The sequence below is a fragment of the Pollicipes pollicipes genome, unplaced genomic scaffold, assembly GCF_011947565.3.
Source record: "Pollicipes pollicipes isolate AB1234 unplaced genomic scaffold, Ppol_2.1 Scaffold_6138;HRSCAF=7277_pilon_pilon_pilon, whole genome shotgun sequence".
Taxonomy (NCBI): Eukaryota; Metazoa; Arthropoda; class Thecostraca; order Pollicipedomorpha; family Pollicipedidae; genus Pollicipes; species Pollicipes pollicipes.
The window spans coordinates 10,353,255-10,375,649 of record NW_023596818.1 but is presented as its reverse complement, the minus strand read 5'-3'; the positions used below and the strand labels follow the sequence as shown (position 1 = coordinate 10,375,649).

The 22,395-nt window shown below is 55.4% G+C and overlaps 1 protein-coding gene across 1 annotated transcript; it reads left to right on the top strand.

The window, feature by feature from the left end:
• The first annotated feature begins 1,541 nt into the window (after window positions 1-1,541).
• On the top strand, window positions 1,542-21,681 carry LOC119106185 (proline-rich protein 2). The gene is made up of 7 exons (XM_037229792.1): window positions 1,542-2,030; window positions 10,653-10,815; window positions 19,476-19,655; window positions 20,064-20,258; window positions 20,682-20,803; window positions 21,032-21,277; window positions 21,675-21,681. Exons 2-7 carry the CDS (start codon window positions 10,666-10,668, stop codon window positions 21,679-21,681), a joined length of 900 nt encoding a protein of 299 aa, XP_037085687.1. The 5' UTR covers window positions 1,542-2,030; window positions 10,653-10,665.
• The last annotated feature ends 714 nt before the right edge of the window (window positions 21,682-22,395 follow it).

The following is a 22,395-nucleotide window of genomic DNA, read 5'->3' as shown; positions in this document are numbered from 1 at the left end:
AATTTGGAAGAAGGATGCGAACTAAATGTAAAAATTATGAAGCGAGGGGCACCTGGCTTATGTGCAGGGACAAACACATCCGTATCGACAACCAAAGTGTCGACTGAAGGGCCCGATGGCTGACCGGAGGTCAATCAAGGGATCCCGGGCCCTGGGGCTGGGGTCTCGATTGTCAGTCAAAGGGCCCTTTGGGCCAATCGGGGCCACCTGAGACAGCAAGGACCCTACGTTGGCCAGAAAGCACCACTACCGTACAGTCGGCCCCGTTTTGTGTCAGTGATGACCCCTGTGTCGATTCAGGACCGACCGCTTCGTTCAGAGGGCCTCCCGCATCAGGGGGGGGGGGGGGGGTCGGTGTATGATATATCCCTCTGAAGGTCTCCGTATCGACCACAGGGCACCGTCCCTCAAGTCGCCATAATCATAACCGTCAGGCACCACTCGACTTGAGCGGAGAGGCCCTTCAACCCCAGAACGGGAAAGGTAGTAGCTGATAGGTAGGCACGTTGACGGGAAGGTCAGAACACTTAAAGGCTTTTCTTAAACGCAGACGGGCAGTAACTAGGTCGGATTTTTTAGTGCTAATATTTAACTGATTTGTTTTTACGTTCTCGTAGGACGTTGTCAAAACATAACGCATCTTGCTGACTGTAGAACTGAAAACGTTGCTGAAAAGGCCAAAAACGCTCAGACGATAACACCACAATAGAGTAGAGTCCACAAAGGTGACTAAAAACGTGCAGCTTGTGGGGAAAAACAGATGGTGCTCAAGCTAACATGGTACAAGCGCGGAGTCTAAAAGTGTGGCTAGTTTAGTTAGACGCACCCAACTGAATGTGACATTGCAGGTTTCATTTTTTGGTTGCTCTTGCCTAAGAAACATTATGAATTAAACCTTCTTTAAATTGTACACAATTTTGAGCCACCACTTTAATGTCATGCTTTTCCTTAGGCGCCAGAATACTGGTGGGCTAAACTCACCGTTGGGGTGGAAAATTAGACTTGGGTGGGGGGTGGGGGGCAGTGGCCCATCCAAAAGAATACAAATCGACACCCATGGCTAGGAAACAGCATTTGTATTCGCTAAGATAACGAATGAATTATCCATTGGACAACTCCGACAAGAGAGTCTCCGAATGTGCTCTGGTACTTAATACACGGTGTATGCTATGGTCTGTAAAACGGCCCTGATCGGGTTTATGTACTTCGTAGCTGGCTAAGATCACAAGCAGTATCGAAGTAGTTATTCCTATATTTCAGAGGTGTCGAAATGAGCAGGTTTTAGACTTTTCAAATATACTTATTCACATTTCATTCTATCACAAACAAATTTCAAATAACCGAGTTTGTGCTCATAGGATCTGAACTCTTGTGATAAAAGTCCTTATTGAAAAATGAACAATTCACGTTTGCTTACGCTACAAAAAAATAAATTTCACAGATGTGGTCACCAAATTATTCTGGCAACCCAAGGGTAATGCACTTAGTGATGGAGAAATGCCGGCCAACTTATTTAGAACCGGAGTTACGGAGAGATCGATTCCTCGCGATAAAATACACTCAGTTTGGTAAGTGCGTAAAATATCGTGCGGCGGGCTAAGCGGGAAAATAAATATTTGTTACGTCCGAAATTGCGTTTTATCGTGCCAATTAAATATGTATTGTTTAAATTCCGTCACACGGGGGGATCCTAGCGGGCGCTCTGTGGATTCTCTGCGACGCTACTATTGGACGCCATTTTCCCAAATTTGTCGGCCGTAACACTGGAATAGCCGGCCATTGTTATGTATTTATGCACCGGCCGGGTAATTACGCATGCTTACTGTGTGTTCCAAGAATGAAGAAGGTGTTTGTGTGCTAGGGTCTGTTATACAGGCACTACTTGCATCCTTTAAATGAACGAAGAGTCACGAGCGGCGAATTGGACGCACTGGCCTGCTTCTTCTTCGCGAAGTGTCCATCGATGGCCGGGATTCAAGAAAGGAGGATTACTCGAACACGGTTCGACACTTCTTTTTGAAGTATAAGAGGTAAGTGGCTTGATGAACAGGCATACAATTCCTATCCTCTTGTTGCTACACTATGTTGCACAAGACTTCCTGCAGTGAGTAAACAATTCTTGTTGCTGGAATGGGCTACATGATAGGTTATGTGTTGGATGAAAGCAGCAAGCATCAAAGGATTTTCTGAACTGTGTACTTATTATTTTAGCATGGCTGAATTGTGAGCTGCGCCACATAAGCATCAGTGTTGCAGGGGAATGACAATTTACTCAACTATGAAATTAAGTACAAATGTGAATTGTTGCTGTTACGCAGTGGGTGTTGGTACAGTATATTCCTTTGAGAACATCTGCACAGTGTATAGCAGCTATGCATGTTCACTGAAGTCAGATATAAAGATTGGATGGTAATGATTGAGTGTTTTTTATCTTTGTTTTGTGTCCTGATAGGGGTTGAAAGGTTACCAGGGTAGGGTAGCAAAGTCACTACAGATGTAACCAGTGGGCATGCAGCAGCTCAGTTCAAGAGTTGAGGTATGCCAATTTTTGAAATGTTCCCTGGTTGTTGGAAGTAAGGTAGTCTAAACTTCTATGTCAAAGACAGTTGTATCTCCATGCTGGTGGTGATTGGTTTGAAGTTATCTGGAACATTGTTGTTAAACAAGGTAAAGAGCAATGGATGTAATTGAACCATGATAATGCTCAAATGGATGTGGGGAGTGGATTTGAGTGTTTCCTTGGTACTTGGATATGGTCTTGATACCTCTGAACTATTATCTCCTAGTATGTAGTGTGGCCTTTATCAGGAGCATGCAAGTTCATAATGCTATTTGGTACTTATTATTCTAATAAAGATTTGGCTGGGTATGCCATTTATATATATATATATATATATATATATATATATATATATATATATATATATATATATATATATATTTGAGTGGTATGATGTATTGCATAATCACTATTACTTTAGATAGAAATGCATTGCATTTAAATTTCAAAACTGTTACCTTGTCATAATGCAATGCTTTTTCTATAATCCTGCACAAAGTATGCTAAATGATATGGCCAGATCCAGGTAGGTACACTTATCCTATTGGTCAGTGGCCCCATTTTTGAGCAGCATTAAGGAACTTGTCATTGATCAAATGAAACCAGTAAGCATGTGGAATTACCTGTTGGACTGTCAAAAGCACAGGTAGCTTTAGTTAAAAGATCTCATTAACTTGATCTCTTAGATGCATGTTTAAATATCAAGGGCTGTGCACTTCATATTTTTCTTGCTGTGAGTGAAGAGAAGAGTGACATCCATTTATGATGAGTTCAAACATATGACATGACAGTAAAGGTTAGGTGGTTTTGGTTGAAAAGATGGTTGCACTTTTAGTTTTGAGTTCATCTGAAGATTTGGTGATGTACATCAATCTGTAAGAGACTTTGCAAGGGTAATTCAAAATCCTGGCAGGACCAAGGTGCAGGGATTTGATTTTTGGCATCCCAAAATTAGCAACCAGTGATATATATATATATATATATATATTATATATATATATGTATATATGCATGTATATTTAACTATGTGTGAAGTTCCCACTGCTTTTATGTGTAATTAACCTTGTAGACATTTATTTTCATTAAGTTTTGCCTGAGTGACCTTTATCCAGAGCTGCAGACAAAAACAGCTACTGTTAATGTCCATACATGATACAAGGTGATACCAACACATCATACAAAATTTGTACATGGTCCTGTAGGGCTGGTATCAAGAGGCTCTCATTTGCTAAGCCTAGGGCTCATTTCTGTTGCATAATTTATGAGCAGCAGGTTTATGTGTGTGTGTATTATTCACAGTTTTAAAACTGTATACTTACCAGCATCTGCAGTGATAGATATTTGACACCCAGCATGTGTCATTAGTCTGTTTATCATGTAATATTCCAGCATGAATGTGGCCAAGAATTTTGGTAACCTCAAATGGGTCAGTTGCTTCCTGTGATACAAAGAGTAGTATTTTTTCTTTATACTTTGGATTAAGCAGCTTTCATAGCATAGGAAACAGATGCTGAACCAAGAACACCAGGTGTGAACCCTGTAGTGTTTCAAAATACATCCAGTAGGGTATGCAGGATATAAATATAAATGTTTTGTTCCAGAGTACGATCTCCAACATCCTTTACATGAAATTCATTGGTAGTGATCTGTTACCCTTTGACCCCAAACCTGGATGTCTGGCCTACCCAGCCCATTGGTGAAGTGTTAAGCTCTCAGATGTGGGGCTGACTGCTGCCTGGTTTAATGCTGATTGGCTGATTTTGAGCAAGGGGAGGAGCAATCAGCAGTGAACTCTCAGCCAAGGTCTAATAGCATGACAAAATATTGGTATCTGGCCACTGAAGGGACAGAAAAGTGGAACATTGGAGAACTGTAGCAAAATATTGGCTGGTAGCTGGTCAGTGAGGATTGACATTGACTTAGTCAGAGAGCTTGGCACTTCACCAAGCACTTGGCAGTCTTTTCTGCTTAAAGGGTGGAGGCAAAACTGTCCACTGAATTGGTCAGCACAGCTTGGGTGGTGTCTGTTGGGCAAATGCCACTTCCTGCATTTAATTAATATCTGGAACCCAAACTGGTACTTCCAATAAAAGCCAGCCAGATAATGTAGTTTAGGATGAGTTTTTAAAGAAACAATGACATCAAAGTCACATGCTGATTTTCTTGCTTTATTCATGGTGCAAGCACTAATGCACATATCTGTGGCCTAACACAGTTATTATTTAGGCTGACACTCAATCTACATGCATCTCAAAACCTATATCACTCCTGGGCTGGGATATGTCTATTAACAGCATGAACTTGACTAGATACACATTTATTTTCCCTGTTGCAAAACATTCTTCCCAAATGAAAAGCTAGTGCAAGAAGATACCCTTCAAAGTTGTCATACTTGCTGGCACATTGCAAGTGTCTGCTGGCCATGGAGCTAACTGGAAGTACAACTTGTCAATTCTTCAGCCACAAAGTTGGCTCACAATTTGCAGAGATCCCTGTCAAGTTCAGTAGCATGTTTCCAAAGGCATAGAGACCATCAGTGAATTTCATAACATATCTTTCAAGCTTTCATTACCTGTTTCCCTCATCATGGTTTGGAGCTGGCCCCATCTCACAATGACTGAAGAAAGGTGACCGCTAAGTTGCTTCCCTCCAGTGGCACTCCTAATGGCTCCCTGACAATGGAAATAATCCTATCATATTGCTGGCTTGACTGCACAAATTGGTGACTCAGTTCCCCAGTTCACCTTGTGCTCTAGAGAACCAGAGGTGCTCTTAGTGTTCTGGGGAAGCAGAGCACCTGGTGAACTGGCCCAGTTTTGCACTGCTGGGTCTTTGTGCCCTGCACTCACAGTCACAGTGTTGTTGATGTCCCTGGCCCTGACCCCACCAGCATAATAGAGCAATCCCAGCTTAATGTTTAAACTGTGTTTCTGTGCTTAACAATGATTTGCAAAGGATCTTTGTGGACAGGCCTGCTACACACCATTCCAGCCTGTTGGCCTGTTTTGCCTTCACCAGCAACAAGTTACATTAATTTGAGTGCACAAACACTGCAGAGTTGGAGAAAATGACAAGCTCTCACTGCATCACAAATGCCCCTGAGTTTGTGGCTCTGGGTTGGAGTTGAAAAACTAGGATTGTGAAAGCTGCTATAAGCTACCAAGTTTAATCTGCTGTAATGCATATTGAAGGCAAAAAGAGGGAACATGATATAAACCATGGCTGCTGTGCTACATAACCTAAGTAATGGCTGTCAAGGCTCATACATAATGCCTTAGGATGGTTGAGTGGATATTTGTGTGTTGTGTAATGGATTGGATGTAGTGAAGACTATTTCTCCTACATCATGGTGGTGAAATGGTACTGTACTGACTGGTATATGCAGGAATATGCTGAGTGGTGTATGTCACAAAGCATTTTCCCTTTTAAAAGTCAAACTTTCATCAAATAGCTGAACACTGATGCTTGATTATTTTTTCTTGCAGTTGCACTGCAAGAGTGCAGTGCTGAGTGGTGTATGTCACAAAGCATTTTCCCTTTTAAAAGTCAAACTTTCATCAAATAGCTGAACACTGATGCTTGATTATTTTTTCTTGCAGTTGCACTGCAAGATCATTTTTTCAGAAGTTTTCTGTTCAATGTAGAGTGTTGATGTATATGAGTGAGCTGGGATAATACAATTTGGATGTCAGGAACTAATCTTAATTCATAATTATATTTGGGTTCAGGTTATTATTACTCTCATTTTGTGACCTCCCAGTACTCCACCATGGTGCCTGCACTGTAACCCTGATATGTGGTGATGCTAAGCATGGGTTGTATTAGCCATTTTGAAGACATTTTTGACCATAAATCTTTTGCTAGGTGATAACTCAGTAGCAGTATTCTGATAGCCTTACCAGAGTGCATTGGGAGACATAAAACGTGTGTAGTACTATGACTACATTGTACTGAGCCAGGTAAAGCCAGTGCCAAGCTGTAGTAATTCAGTATTTATACCAAATGCTGCACATATTCACTTGGCACTTGTGTTCTCAATGAGATCATTCTAGTGCAAGTTGAATTGGTGATTGAATCCTTCCAGTTTACATCGACATAACTTGTTCACTGTCGAACACATTTCAAGCCAGAGGATGATACCGTTTGATACATAGATATCATTCACCTTTGAAGTGTTCTTTTTTGCATAGCATTGTGAGGCAGGTGGAACATTACCAGGACCCTACCACAATCATGCATACTCGGTTAAGCATGGAGTGGGACGACGGTTCAGGCGCTAACATGGCCCGCCTGGTTCCGCCTTCGATTGTTATTTACGGCGGGGTTTTCTGTCCCGCGGTTACATCCGCACGGATGCTTTGGATGCCGAAGGCCGACAATAATGCTTGATCCATTGCATACCATTTAAAAGGGCACCTGAAGCTGTCCGTTTTGAGCGTGAGGGTTAGGCTATGACCCTGCATTTGGGTACACTCTCCGCCATGTCAGATCCGCGTATTTTCTGACGTTGAAGCTAATGGCACTGTGGGTTCGCGGCGGGGGAAAATCTGATACGTTTGTGGATATTTAACTCATAAGCGTATATTTTTTCCCCTGCTGAGTATCCACTCAACGGCGGCCTGCCAGGTCCATGCACCACCGGTTTTTTGGTGCTTGCCATCTTGCATCATTGGGCCACTGAAGACATACGTTCAGCAAAAGCTCAAAAGTTGGGCGTCCAGGCGTTAATTTGAGGGCTCGGTGTCGTTCCTAGTGGCCCCAGAGTTCGACACTTCGTCGGTGGTTCGGCGCCATGTTGGTGTACAATTGCTGCCGCATTGATTTGTGTGGTAATTGCGGGATCACACGGTACCGTTTGGCTGTCGCGTCAGCCTGAGGGTCGTCGTTCCGGGGATGGCTGCGCCGCGAAGCCGTCTGCCACACTGCCGGTCCGGCGCGGGGGGCGCCGAACTGTCGTCATAGTCAGTTCCCCGGTGGCCCGATGTTGAAATTTGGACGGAAATGGCGCCTGAACTCTCCGATCGTCCGCTTATCCCCGGAAGTTGGAGCTTCATTTCCAGTGACTGTTGCCAGTCGCTTTTGCTGGTTGAAAGCCGGGAGCCCGTCGGCAGGGGAATCACAGGTTAGGCGCTGTGGTGGCGCCGGCCGGCGTCCGTATCTAGCCAGGGATGGTGCCCTCCTGTCGCCTCTTGAGACGAACGTCGCCATTCTCGCGCCGGGCACCGTATCGCTGCGGACGGGCGGCGGGGACGCGACCGACAGGTGGCGCCAGCGACGGCCGCCGCACGCTGCCGGCACGTGCGGCCCCGACGGTGTGCGGGGTCCCCCGGAGCATGCCGCACTGCAGGGCAGCGTCAGCGCACCTACAGGCGCGTCGCCGGGGTGGTCTGTCCGGAGCGATGACTCGGGCCGGCGCTCCGCCCGGGTTCGGCCCCCGGTTAGCGGTCATAAAGCGCGCCTGCGGCAGTTCAATGCATTTCGGCGCGTCCTCGCTGGCCGAGCCTTTTCGTGATACATTGACGAGCGCGATTCGAGACATTTGATTCGATTGTGGAAATGCGCTGGTGGCACATGCGATCGCTCAGTTGTTCATGGTGACATGATGTTAAGCAGTTCTTATTTCAGACTGAGTGAGCCTGGTATGCTCTGGGAAATCTATGTCTATGTCTATGTCTCTGGGAAGTTTATTACAACTGCTACGGTTGTGTGCCATTTTGGGAATTCGGGGATTAGCCGAGAAATTGGGCCAGTTGGCTGTGAAACTAAATTTGTCCCATTCGACCCTGGCATTGTCTACGGGTCTATTTTAGGGCTAATTTTGTCAGTGCTCTTTGTAATGGCCCGGCACGTACTAATGACCTGGCATGCCTACGCCACCCCAGGGTCGTGCTGTATGCTGATGACGCACAAGTCCTCACGTCGGCGATCCCCGTCATTTGGCGGGCCTCCAATACCAATGCCGGGCCTGGAGAACAAGAGCCATGCGCGCCGTTGATTTTGTCAAAGTAGCCGAGTGTCAACCCCACCAAAACAACATTGTTTTAGTTTCTACACGAGCACAGTTCGCGGTCACCCTGGGATTCTCTGCCATTCCGCAGGGCCACGCCCGTCACTTGCTATCAAAATTATCGGTGTTGTTTCGGACAAGTGTACTTTTGAGCGCCGAGTACTATGGCCACACTGAGTTGCCTCACCAAGGTCGCATGCGAGTTACCGGAAGAAAGAACAGCCCGATTACAGAGGTCCCGGTGCCCTCCCATATTTTCTGCGGCGTCATCGTTTTGGTAGAATGCACAGCAATAGCGTGAGCGAGTTGAAGTAGTCACTGCCACATGAAATTGCTTGGACAGGTAACTGGGAAAGACCGCTCTGAACACAATACCAATCTGTAACGACGACCCCTGCTCGCGCGACATGTTGTAGCGACATGACCACCGCGCGTCGCTGGTTACGAAGTCGTCGCGCGCTCACCACGCTCCGCCATGGTGGGCGCGCGAGGAGGTACACGAAGTCGCTACGGAGGAGATGCATGTGGCAAAGAAGCCCCAGGGAGCGGCCACTGGCCCTCTGCAGCTGCTCGCTGGACCGCTGCTCTAAGGGAGGTGGCGAGTGCATGGTCCATGTGTTCGGGTGGGGTCCGGTAGAAGGTTGGAGGTCAGCAAGACGTTTTGGCGGTTCAGGTTGTAAACATAATGCGGTGTGTGCCATCTGCTGTGACGACACATGACCGGAAAAACACTGCGGCGGTCCTGAGACATCACTGCTGGTGATGGAGGCGTCGCTCTCCGGCGCTCCTCTGTACTGTTGGTAACGTACCATTTCGGCACGTGTCATGTTACACCCGAGAACGGTTTGCGCAATGCTCTCGGACTGCGCGATATTTCTGACCAAGTTGGACCGGTGATGCAGTTGGCTATGGTAGACCAGGCTGTGACCGACAAGGAATCTAAGCATCCGTTCCTGACGCGAGCCGCGATCGACCCCGCCGTCGAACGGCGACTTGGCACGCACACTGGGCGCCACAGCCAAACTTGCGGAACCATTTGGCGTCACCTTGTTATGGGGCCTGGTTTCGGGACGTGTATGCCGGACAAATGGTGCTCCCAGTGTTAGCGATGTGTTCTAGAGTGAAGATACCAGTCCGAGGCCTTTTGACCAGTTTGACAGGTCTGTGTAAAAGCTGAATGGGCCGAAGCAGATATCCCAGTCAGGCTTTGGGATATCTCCTGCGTTGCTATGCGTTGGGGTATGGTCGTACTTTTGTCAGACATCTTGGGGCGGCGCCACCGGTGGATGGTTTTGAGATCGGGAGATGACCCCGGCCTGTCATTTTCATGCATGCATTGCCATCTATGCGGAGTTCCCAGATTATTCAGGGAGCCACGCCCCGTCTCGGCCCCTGGAGACCCCATTGAAAGACCAGTCCGATTCAATAGTGACAGTGACAACGTCACACCATGGTATGAGAGGGTCACGTCATGGCTACACCATGGTTTCATGCAGCGTCGTGATACATCGAAGGGAATGTGGATGCTGTTGAAAGATGCGCATACGCTAAAAGTTTTAAGATAATAGAGGTGGGTAAAAGTATTTTATTCGATCGTTGAAGCCATGGCAGTGGCTCTGGGGTGGCTCTGAGAAGAAGCGAAAACCTCAACAAACAACAGTGTTGATTAATAACAAATAGTCGTGATCCCCTGTGTTAAATGCATTGCAGTGGTTTTGTCTAGCGAGCATTATTTATGTTGCTTCGAACGTTATGGTGTCCTTTGATATCGGCATTGTTCTGAAGTTCTTTGAATATCATATTCGGTAATTACGAGCACATTGCAAAACAAGGGATACACGAGAGTGACCTTTGCTAGTTCTTATAACCATTTGTTGCCAACTGTGGAGCATGAGACGTACGGCGTTGCGCATTAGCTCTGGCGTCGAACCCCGTACCGGGTTTTCCAGCGACCTGCATTATCAGCTAACTTCTCCGCCTCACTCGTCTCCCCCCTCCGGTGGACCCCGGCCCACGTCAGCCCGTCCCCCCGCCCTCTGGGGGCCACGGCAGCGACGCACGTCTGACGCCGCCGGCCGCCGCCAGGTGCGCCGCCGTCATGGACAACTTCAGCAGTCTGTTCGGCGACGACAGCCTGGGCCTGGGCCTGGAGGGGCTGGAGTCGTTCGGCAGCCAGCCGCAGGCCACGCCCGTGCCCGTCACCGAGGAGACGCCGTCCGCCTTCCAGCCCAGTCCGGCCGTGTCACAGGTGGGTCCGGCGGCGCGCGGCCGCCGCGTCCGGGGCGTCCCGGCTCGAGGTGTCTGGCTACCGCCCCCTCCCCCCCCCTCCCCCTCGTCCCCGTCCCCGTCCCAGCCGGGTCCCGATGACTAGTCAGGATTCGAATGTGGGTTTCTTGTCAGATGTGCGAATGTGAGAAAGGAGGGATGCCATGCAAGCACCGCACACATTGTTGTGGTTTTTATATTTGCGCATGATGGCTTACGATTTTTAAAGGGGTGTCGCGCATTTGAAGATGTTGAAGCAAGGATCAAATAGGGTGAAACAAGCTCACTTATAAATATTGTATGCTATTAAGTGGAAAAGACTACCATAGACAACACAATTTATCTGTTAAATAAATGTGCTCCTCGATACGTCATTATTTGATTACGTCATCGTACCTTGCACAACATTAAGAGCCAATTTTCGGCCGTTTTATCTGGAAATCTTGCTCACGAACGCCAGAGATGAACAACTCAACCATTATATATTTTTTTTTGCCTTGGTCGACGCATGCCTTATGGGATGGTAGGATTTGAATCTTCCCATTTTCGCGGGCGTTAAGCTCACAAACTAGGGGGCTTGGGTCTTAACTAGGCCAAGGCTGTGAACTGCACCGAATGGTCTTCAAGATGGCCATTTCAGTTCAAAATCCTGTAAAAACTGGAACACTTCCCGTAACGTATTGCATTTCTCCCGAACATCACTTGACTATTATATCTACATATTTCAAGCTAAGTTGGTCATAACATGACAATATTCTTAGCAGATTGTTCTGCTCCGCTCGAATGAGATTTTTGTCAAAAAAGGGAGGCCTTCAGACTTACACTCATCACACTCCCGTCTGTTTGTTTAGATCTCGCACCGTCTGCAGGTCTCCGCGAGAGCTCTGCGATGACTATTGTTGAGCCTGAACTGTGTTGATAAATGGTGACCAGGAGTAGACCATCTGGCCACGAAGATACCAAACTACTCGGTGTAGTTCATCCAAGTAAAGCTGGAAAGTTGTGAACGTGCTGGAGGCAGGCCATCATATTTGGAAAGAGATAGTATGATGGTGTTCGGATTGAAGGGGGTGAGGGATGGGGGCGGCGGGTTACACCTGAAGTGATATAAAATGCGTGTATGTAGCAACCGGAGCTTGTGTCTTGTGCGCGGTTTTTTTCTGGGCGCACTGGAGTGACAGGCATGGGGGCCACGACTGGAATCTCGGATATCAGCTAAATGTGTCCAAATATTGGAACGCGTTTTTGTTAAGCGTGGGAAGTCCTAATTCCGTCATATGTTGACCACCGTGGTATCGAAGTACGTGAGGACAGCGAGATCGGGTGAAATGTGGCCTTCCGACCTTTCCGCCAGGCTGCTCCATAAATATCGCTTACTTTTTGCCCATCGTTATTCGCCTCCCCGTCAGTGGAGAGGCGGGCGCGCGCTAGCCATCCGTATGACTCGGACGTACCGGGGCGGAGCACCGCTGACGCCACACCCGAGCGGGGACGACCGGGGTGCCTGAAGCGTGCCTGGGCGACGCAGTGGGCCGGCCGGCCGGCCGGCCCTCGCCCCAGTCCCACGCAGCCTCCCTGCTTCCGGGCGGCGCGTCGGTCCGTCCGGCAGGATGAGGTTTGCGTGTGTGCGTGTGTGTGTGTATGTGTGTGGTGTGTGTGGTTGTGTGTGTGTGGTATGTGTTGGGTGTGTGTGTCTGTGGTGTGTCTGTGTGTGTGTGGTGTGTGTGTGCTGTTGTGGTGTTGGTGTGTGGTGTGCTGTGTGTGTGTGTGCGTGTGTGTGTGTGTCGGCGCGCCCGGGGGACGTCGGTGGCGCGTCGGCGCGTCGTCGTCGAGAGCGCCGGCCGCCGGACGGCCGTTTGAGCCCGGCATCTGATTGTTCACGCCAAGTCAGCGTATTGATCTGGCGGTGGGCGCGCGCGGCCGTTACGTCACGCGCAGCGCGATCGGCCCGCCGCTGGCGCGCCGCCGCCGCTGCCGCCGGCGCCGGGCCATCTGCCGGCCTGGCGGCGGCGGCGGCAGCGCGGCGGCGACAGGTGCTGTCCGGCCCACCTGGCCCAGCCCGGCCCGGCCCGGGCCCTGCGTACCGCCCTAATGCGCCGCCAAGGGCGCGACGCGTGCGAACGCGCCGGTGCCGGGAGGTGGAAGGCCGACGCCGGGACGCCGGCCCCGACCTCGGCCGGGCGGCGCGCCGTGTGCGCAGCGCGGGCGGGCTGGGATGAGGTAATGACGGCGGACAGGAGCGGGCGGGTGTGGGAGTGGGTCGGATCGGCTGCGGCAGACTGGCTGCCTGGCTGGCTGCGTGGCTGACAGTGGCGGAAGCGAACGGCGTAGCAGTGACGCCGGCTGACGTGAGTGGATCACAACGGCGACATGCGTGAAATTGTCGGTCTCGCCAGTTCGCGATCTCCTCTGACGATGTCCACCAATCCGGCGAGGTATTTTCGCCTTCCGCGCTGCAGCCAAATCGCGGTGGAGAAGGGTAGGGCGTTCACTGGAGGAGAGCGGCCCGACGGGCGGCCGCCGGAGAGCCGGCCGGCCTGACGGTCCGCCGGCGGCCGCCGCGACAGAGCGGGGGAGAGCGGCGGGGGCGCGAGGCGCCGGTCGGCTCGCGACGCTTCGGTTGTCGCCGCGGCTCGGCTCGTCCGATGCGTGACCTCTGTTGCGCCGGTGAAAGCGGTATCGATTCCAGGCGCATCTCGTGGCCGCCGCCGGCCGCCGCTGGTGTGCCCGCTGCGAAGCGACGCCGACCGGGCGTCTCGTCGGCGCGTCGTTGGCTTGTTGTGGGCAGTCCGGACGGCCGTGGTCGGCCGACGCTGCGCTGCGGCCGTCACGGGATGCGCCGCGAATCGATGCCGTGTTTGAATCGATGCTGTGGGACGCGGCTGGTGCGGTTTCGGAGACGGACCGGCGACGGGCGTGTCTGAAGACGCCTGGCTCGTAGCCGACTCCGCCCGGCCCGGTGTGACGACTTTGCTCGCGCGCCGGGCCGGCTCGGGGCCGGCGTCTCCTCCTAGTCCCGCTCATTTGGTTGTCCCCTCCTGGTGTCGAGTGCAGAGAGAGCGACTCTGTCCTCCGCGGCCGTGGCAGCCGCGGCTCACCGCACGGCGTGGCGAAGTCCTGTTGAGGCCGGCAGTCTACTGGGTTACGGTGCGCCGGACACTCGCCGGTAGCGGGTGTTGGTGAGACGAGACCCAGGCGCCGGCAATGCCCCAGCCACCGGCAGTTTTATGAGATGTTAGGACATGGTTTTAGCCAAACCATTCCCATATCCCCGCGCCCAGCAGTGTGGCTTCAAGGCACTGCCGGTGCTCGTTTTTTTCTCAGCCACTTGCCAGTGGTAGTTTTCCTCGCGCGTTTCTGGGAAACGCGTTCAGCGTCTGCGGAACTCGAGCCCGCATCGGCTGGCACTGGCCGTTGGCCAGCGCAGCGTGTCCATCCCATCCGCCGGCAACGTCGAAAGGATGAATGAACCGAATGTTCTGGTGCGTTACGCTGTGTTCGGGAGAGAGCTCGGACCATTAGCTTCTTGGAGGCGACTGCTGGTGGTGTTGGGTAACCGGTTAGGAAGCGAGGCGCGCAGATGGACGTGCGCACTTGTCGCGCTATGGCTCGGAGTCATCGCCCGTTAAAGCGAAGTATGTGAGGAGGCTGTGCTCATTCAGAACAAAGTGTGGCCAGAAATGGGCACCAGGTGCGGTTCTTCCCAGAGCGAAATATAGCCTTTCGGTGTCGCTGGGCTCGCTGCGCTGTCGATGGCTCGATCCTTGTCTTGTCGGCTGCCGGGACCGGCGCACCGGTGGCTAGTCAGTGGGCAAACACTGCGACCTCGCGGCTCGAGGCGGGGCGCGACGTGACGTCATACGGTCCACCGGTGTGACGATCGGTGTGTGGTGGAAAGGCTGCATTGCGGATCGCGAGGAAAAGCCTGACTCGCTCTCCGATTTTGACGGAGCCGATTTTGGAAATTGCGTTGGGTGTATAATGGTCACCTTCATGTTTGATGCGGTCGGACCAGAGGTCAACGATTATCCCATCACTAAAAAGAGCATCAATAACAGGACATCGGTCATGCATCGTCAGTAATGCTGCTTTTGCTTCAAAGGGATGGGCTCTGCATGTTCTGAGAACCTATTTGGACGTATGGAATTGAACTGTGATTTTTGCGACATCATTTAGTGGGGCTACTCTGGCATCACCCAAGACGAATATCTAACGATCGTGCAGTCTAGGTGTCGAAGTTCTGAGCGGAATGTGATGTCCGAAGACGCGTGACGTTGAGAGACTGCAAAGGTAACACATCGGTGTGTTTTTCAGTCACCGGTGGTCACCCCCGTGCAAGCAACAGTGGCTCATAATTTTTTATGCCATAAGGCTTTATTTAAGTTTAGACTAAACGTACCGTTTAAGAAGCCCGTAGGAAGGCACAGGTTTCTGTTTGGCCATCGCTTTCGGCAAAGGAGTACCTCTGAGTTGTAAAGCACGATGCCACTCTGTCGGTGCCGAAGATTTCACGGGCAGATTTTACCTTCCAGTTTATTGTATGAGATCCGGCGCACAGCGGCGAATTTGAGATAGTGTCAGTGTCCAAGAGCGGCCGCCTGTCCAGGGACCCGTCCCATAGTTGTCCAGGTTGTCTGATCTAGAACCCGTGTCCACGGGGTGTCGTCGGTGAGCTTGTGCCCGGAGCTTGTCCGTATGCGCGATGGCCGTCCGTCGCGGCTTGTCACCTGCGTGCCGTCCGCTGTGAAGCCTTCGTCCATGAGCGTGTGCAGATCCGGACCACCGTCCGCTTATCCAGGAGCCTTCCACTTATCCAGGAGCCGTCCGCTTATCCAGGAATCTTCCACACTTATCCAGTAGTCAGGAGATGGGCGCCGGCTGCGTTCCAGCCGGGGCCGGGGTGCGGATTAGGGCGACACCGGCCCGGCCGGGGCGCCGCGCCTGGCGTCGCCCTGTTGACGCCGCCGATCGGCGATCGTTACCCGGCGGATGACCAACCGACCGGGCCGGGAGCGGGCGGCGACGGCCGGCTTCAGCCGCCGCCGGCCCGCTCCCGGCCGGCCGCTGCCAGTCAGCGGCGGCGGCGGCGGCGGCGCCCGGCCACGACCGCCGCCGCCGGCCGGACGGCCACTGACAGTCAGCGGCGGCGGCGATGCGCGCGCAGCCGGCCGGCCCACACCACCTGCGGCCGCCGCCACCGCCGCGGCGCACGTGTCACGCGGCCTGCTGCGGGCGGCGTTACCTGGTGGCGTTACATGGTGCCGCTGGGTGGGGACGGCAGGACGGCGGCGATGACGATGGGCGGACTGCTCGCTGTTGACGCAGGTGGATGTCGGCTGCAGACGCAATGAAATGCTCGTGTCGTCAGCGGAGACGGTGTTAGACGGAATTCACCAAATAGGTGTTTTGTGAGTGGAAAGGCGTGGAAAGTTGTGGCACTTCTTCGGAATGATGTGGTCCGTGCTCCCGTGTTGTTTTTTTACTGCTGAGTTTTTGGGTGCAAAACTTTTTTGAGGCGTTACCTTTACATGCATATATATACACACACATGTACATACACGCATAGGAGACCAGGACGTCACAGTTACACCGCGTTGCGGCGTTGCCTGAAGTAGTATTATTGTGTTCCATTTTAATGGTCCTAATGCCCAAACCGATCGAGTTAGTCAACCCCAAATGCCTTGATATGGGTATCGTGAGTGACGTGTAGATGCAGTAACAGTCGGTTGAACGTACATGGCGTCGTGGGTTTGTCACCAGCAATCGGACCGGTGAAGTACGCCCATCCTGCACTCAATGCATCAGAACTGATTGGGTTCGTCACGTGTCCGATCTCGGCAATCGTGATACGAGCCTCGTATGGGCCCTGCCGCGGAGAATATCATGCGCTGTTCGCGGGGTTTCGTCACGTGTCCGATCTCGGCAATCGTGGTACGAGCCTCGAATGGGCCCAGCCGCGGGGAATGTCATGTGCTGTTCGCGCATGGGGCTTGGGTGGCGATGCCGTAGAGCGCCAGGGAATTTTGTTGGACAGGGTGAGGATGAATGCCCTGTTTCCTTTGCGCTGTTCACGCTGTCGTCGGTTTTTGCGGAAGTGATGCGATGCGAAGAAACTGCTGCTGGTAGAAGTTCTGAGATGGTGTGGGCGGTGCACGTGTCATCTCTGCTCTCGCGCTTGTCATGATCGAGTTTTCCTGACCAACCGGTGGCTTCGCTGGCCGTGTTTGTTCGTAGGTAACCGAAAAGTTGGTTGTTGCAAGCCGCAGGTGTTGCTGGGTTGGATGTCAGCGTCAGGAGGTGCTGTCCAGCAATCTGTTTGTGTTTAAAGGTCACGTCTGTCTAGATTTATTGAAACACGCTGTAGATGCATGCGATCCCCACAAACAGGTGCTTTTTGTTAGACAAAAGAGCTTGTAACCTCTCCCACTGCGTAAAGTGTAAGATGGAGACGTTTCAAATGTCGCTGGAGGTGAAATTTCATTTTGCGGACCGCCTCGTCCATGATTTCGTATTTGCGAGTCGAGTTTTTTGACAGGAGAGGTTTTGGACGCCCGTCGCGCCCACCTTGTGTCGCGGCCTGTAGTTTCTCACACCAGCCCCATAGTCACATGTCCCTCATGATAACCTACGAGGGGCACGTGATCTGCGCTTCGTAACCATTTGCAATCGATGCGCCCTCAAATCCCAATCATCTCCACCGCACTCTTGTAGTAACCTGATTTTCAGATTACGCAAAAGCAAAGGAATGCTGCCGCTTTTCTCCTCCTGTCTGTCTGGCTGCCTCACCCTTCGCATGAGATTCCGCGTTGTCTCCGGGCCCGGCCCGGTTCGAAATCGTTTCGGATCGGCTTGTTTTGGCGTCACCGCCGGCCGAGACGCCTGGCGTAGCGGGCCGCGTCTGGGCCGACGTCCCGCGGTGCGCGCACCGGTCCGCAACCGCTGAATCACGTCCGCCGCCCCGGCCGCCGCCGCTGCGACCGCCGTGGCCGTCCGTCTGCCCGTCCACCCGCCCGCCCGTCCACCCATCCACCCACCCGTCCGTTCCGTCCGTCCGTCCGTCCGTCCACTGGTGCGGGCTGGCCGGCACAACACGGATAGACGGATGGATGACATTTCGTCCGCCCGAGCTCCGGAACGGCGCTGGACGGATGGCGTGGCGTCCGGCCGTCCGTCCGGCCGTGTTCGCTAGCTGGAGCTGTGTGGCTCCGGCTCCGGCTCCGGCCGGTGTTGCGACGCCTCGCGTTGGTATCTCCGCACCGGAGCTGTCGCGCAGACCGCGCTCGACCGCTGGAGACCGCGCCGGACCGCCGTGGACCGCGACGGAATGGACGTCGCGTGCCCGAGCGCGGCGCGCGGCCAAGCGGGGCGGCGCGCCGGACGCGACGGACGTTTTCCTGGTGGGACGGGCAACCGCCGGACGTGGACGTGGACGTGACTGGGCCCGGCCGCCGGTCTCGCCGCCGAACCCTGGTCGGTCGGCCGGCCGGCCGGCCGTAATCAGTCGAGATCTGGGTAGCGGCGGCGGCGGCGGCTCCCCCCCCCCCCCCCCCCCGTCCGGCCGCCGCACGGGGAGGGGATGGGGAGACACCGGGCCGCGCCCGCCGCCGCCGCACGGCGACAAAAACGCTGCCGGACGACGACGCGCGGGCGCAATGGCCGCTCCGGTGACTGGCTTGTTTGTGACGGGGCAGAGGCGGTCAGAAGTGGTATGCCGATGAGTGCTGTGTGGCGAAGGCGCAGATAAGGGAGGTTCGCAGCTAGACGAGCGCGGCTTAGTTACGTACAGGCACCTAGTATAGTAGAGATCATCCTTTCGACGAATGCCCATAATAACCATTGTATTCGGCGCGCCTTAAAACCCTGGTCAATTCGGCAAATTGGATAGAGGTATGCGATCTGTGCCGTTGAGATGTGTTATCACTAAAATCACAGAGCTTATTTGCGTTACGCTTTGTCATTGTACCAGTCAACGTCTTACACTTTCCCTTTCCTAACAAAAACCTTTTACACTCTCCTTTTGCTGACAAAAACCTTTTACACTTTCCCTTTGCTGACCCGCAGGACACACTGCACTCATGGGGATCCTTGGCAGTGTGTCCTATATGCCTCTATGCATGTGTGACCTGATATAGCGAACTAAAATAGAGGTCCCGTTAAGCAAAGGCACGATAGCATTTAATTCGGCATCTAACGTTCAATCATGTTCATAGCGTGATGCCCGTGTGACAAGCGCCTGTTTTGGTTGTTGCAGTAAAATGCGTGCCATGCTCAAGGACCAACAACGTTTATTTTAATGTTGTTTTAGGTAAATGTACAGAAGAACGTAAAAGAAGGGTCTTGAGCTCGCTGGTACAGTGTTTGGTCGAACGTGCGAAAAAATCAGTGCAACCTTAGTTGTGACACGTCCGTCGTACCCACGTTACGGTCAGAATGGTGGCAAATGCGCAGTGTGCAACATATAACCCGTCAAATAAATACAACTGTTCAACAATCATCGGGATAATCTACCGCGTACTGCGGCATAGGAAATGATGGCAGCGTAGGATTGCAATGCAGTGAACGGGTTTGACGGCCATGATTCATGTCCGGTTGCAAGCGCGACCGTCGTCCACTCTAACGGCCGCGCCGTCGGCGCTGTTGCAGAGTAACTACACGTCACTGGGGCCGCCGATGCAGCAGCCGAAGCCAGGCTACGGCGGCCAGCCGCCGGGCTTCCCGGGCTACGGTCAGCCGCAGCCGGCGCAGGCGTACCAGCCGTACCGGCCGCAGCCGTCAGCCGGCGGCCTGGGACCGCAGACCAGCCTGGCCGGCTCGCTGTCGGAGGTGGCCGCCTACCGGCAGCAGCCGCAGGCGGCGCCGCAGCCGCCGGGCGCCGCCTACGCCGGCTTCCAGCCGCAGTACGGCGCGCCGCAGCCGCAGCGGATGGCGGCGCCGGCCGGCTGGCCCGGCCAGCACCCGCACTACGCTGGCCTGCCGGTCAGCTCAGCCTACGGTCACCCGCACGGCTACGGCCACCACCCTGGCCTGCCGGGGCCGGCCGGCTTCCCGCAGCACGTGGGCCTGCCGCGCCAGCAGCCGGGCCCGGCGGCCGGGCCGCGCGCCGCCGCGCCCGGCCCGCCGCCGCAGCCGCAGCACCAGCCGCACTTCGCGCCGGCCGCCGGCTTCCAGCCGCAGGCCGAGCAGTACGCCATGGCGCGGCAGCAGCCGCAGCCGACCGGCCTGTACGGCCAGCAGGGCCAGCTGCCGCAGCCGCATCACTCGTACCGGTACCCGCAGCAGCCGCAGCCGCAGCAGTACCCGTACAGCTCGGCCAGCGCGCCGCACCAAGCCGGCATGGCCGCCCAGTACGTGGGCTTCATGCCCGGCCAGCGCATGCCGCGGCCCGGTCAGATGTCGCCGCAGCAGACGCCGCAGCAGGGCCGCATGGCTGGCCAGATGTCGCCCCAGCAGCAGCAGCAGCAGCAACAGCAGCAACAGCAGCAGCAGGCGCGTCTGGCCGGCCAGATGTCGCCGCAACAGCCGCCGCGGATCCCCGGTCACCTGCAGGGCCTGGGGGGCTCAGCCTCCCTCTCACCTCGGCCGCCGTCGGCCGGTGCCACCCCGCCGCCGTCCCAGCAGCAGCAGCAGCAACAGCAACAGCAACAGCAACAACAACAGCAGCAGCAGCAGCAGCAGCAACAACAGCAGCAGCAACAACAGCAACAGCAGCAGCAACAGCAACAACAGCAGGCGTTCGTCGGCGGTCAGGCGTCGAGCTTGCAGCACCTGGAGAAGATGGTAGTGCCGGGCATGCCGCTGATGGACCTGCCGAGCGGCGCGCCGCCGACGCCCGGCGCGCCGCCTCCCCAGCGCGTCATGAGCCCGCTGGCGGGCGGACCGCGCGCGCCCATGTCGCCCGGCGGCCTGGTGAACCGCTCGACGCCGCACAGTCCCAGCCTGGGCCCGCGCACGCCCACCTCGCCGGCGCAGTGGTCGCAGCTGCAGCGGGTGCCGTCGCCGGCTCCGGCCAGCCAGATCGCCGCCCAGCAGCACCAGCAGCACGCCGTGCGCATGACGAGCATCGACTCGATGCTACACAGCATGCCCGGCTCGGGCGCCAGCTCCGGCGACAGCAAGAGCCCAATGAAGGCCGACGACGACCAGCTGCTGGGCGGGCTGGCGCCGGCCGCCGCCGACGCCGGCGCCGGCGCTGGCGCCAGTGCTGTCAGCGGCCCCTCCGGTCTGCCCGGCTTCTTGAGCATGAAGGACGCGGCCGGGACCGAGCCGCCCACCTCAGCCGCAGCCATGAACAGTCTGTCGGGCGCGGCAGATTCGGCGCAGGCGGACATGATGCCCGGCATGGGCAAGGCCCAGCAGCCGCCGGGCGGCATGTTCCCGCGCCATCAGCAGCCGCAGATGTATCAGCAGTCGCACGCCTACCAGATGCAGCAGCACCAGCAGCAGATGCAGCACATGCAGCAGATGCAGCGGCCGCCGGGGCCCGGGCCCGGGCCGGGCGGCTATGGCTCGCGCGTCATGTACGACCCCCAGTTCCGGCACGGCATGCACCCCGGCATGGTGCCGCCGTCTCAACAGCAGCAGCAGCAACAGCAACAGCAACAGCAACAGCAACAGCAACAGCAACAACAGCAGCAGCAACAACAGCAACAGCAGCAGCAACAACAACAGCAGCCGATGCCGCGCGCGCGGACGTGGATGCCAGAGGCGGTGGTGCCGCGCATGCCGGCCATGTCGCAGGGCGGCGCCGCGCTCCGGCCCCAGTCACCGATGCAGTCGTTCAGCCGGCAGCCGACGCCGTTCGCTGGGCCGTCGCCGACTCCCGTGTCGCCGGCGCCGCCTCAGCGGCTGACGCCCACGCCCTCTTCGCGGCCGGCCTCAGTCGGCGCGTCGCCGCAGCCGCCGCGCTCGGTCGAGACGCCGGCGCTGGCGCCGTCGCCGCAGCAGCAGCCGCCGGTGTCGGCGCCGGCCGAGCCGCCCGCTCCGCCTGCGCCACCCGCGCCGCCCGCCCGCCCCGCCCGCCCCGGCCGTCGTGCCGCCGCCGCCGCCACCGGCGGCGGAGGATGCGATCGGCCGACCCGACAGCCTGCACGAGCTGGCCGCCGAGTTGGGCACGGTCACGCCCACACCGCAGTCGGGAGGCGGCGTGCCAACGCCGTCACCTCCGCCTCCGCCGCCGCCACCGCCGCCGCCGCCTGCTCAGCCGGCAGCGGCGGACTCGTGGTCGCCGGTGGCGGGCGAGCCGAGCCGGTCGTCGCCCGGCGGCGCGCCGTCGGCGTCGCCACAGGCGGGCGGCCTGCCGCCGTCGGCCAGCCACGCCGACAGCGTCTCACCTACTCTGGGAATGCCGCCGCACTCGGTGGCAGGCGCCGCCGCCGGGCCGGCGTCACAGCTGCGACCGGGGTCCGCGCCCGGCGTGCCGCCGCAGTCGGCCGCCGGCGCCGCACCCGGCGTGACAACTCAGCCGCCGTCGAGGCCGGCGTCCGGAGCGGCCGGCGCCGCCGCCTCGCCGGGGCTGGCGCCGACGGCCGGCGCGCCGCCCGCCCCACTGCCTCCCCACTCAGGT

Excerpts from the sequence above, each read along its gene's own strand:
- LOC119106185 (XM_037229792.1), top strand. The coding sequence starts at position 10,666 with ATGGACAACTTCAGCAGTCTGTTCGGCGACGACAGCCTGGGCCTGGGC. Across the intron at positions 19,656-20,063 it reads TGGCCGGCTCGCTGTCGGAG|CAGGGCCAGCTGCCGCAGCC; the intron begins GTGGCCGCCTAC and ends CTGTACGGCCAG. Across the intron at positions 20,259-20,681 it reads CGCCGCAGCAGGGCCGCATG|CGCGTCATGAGCCCGCTGGC; the intron begins GCTGGCCAGATG and ends CCGCCTCCCCAG.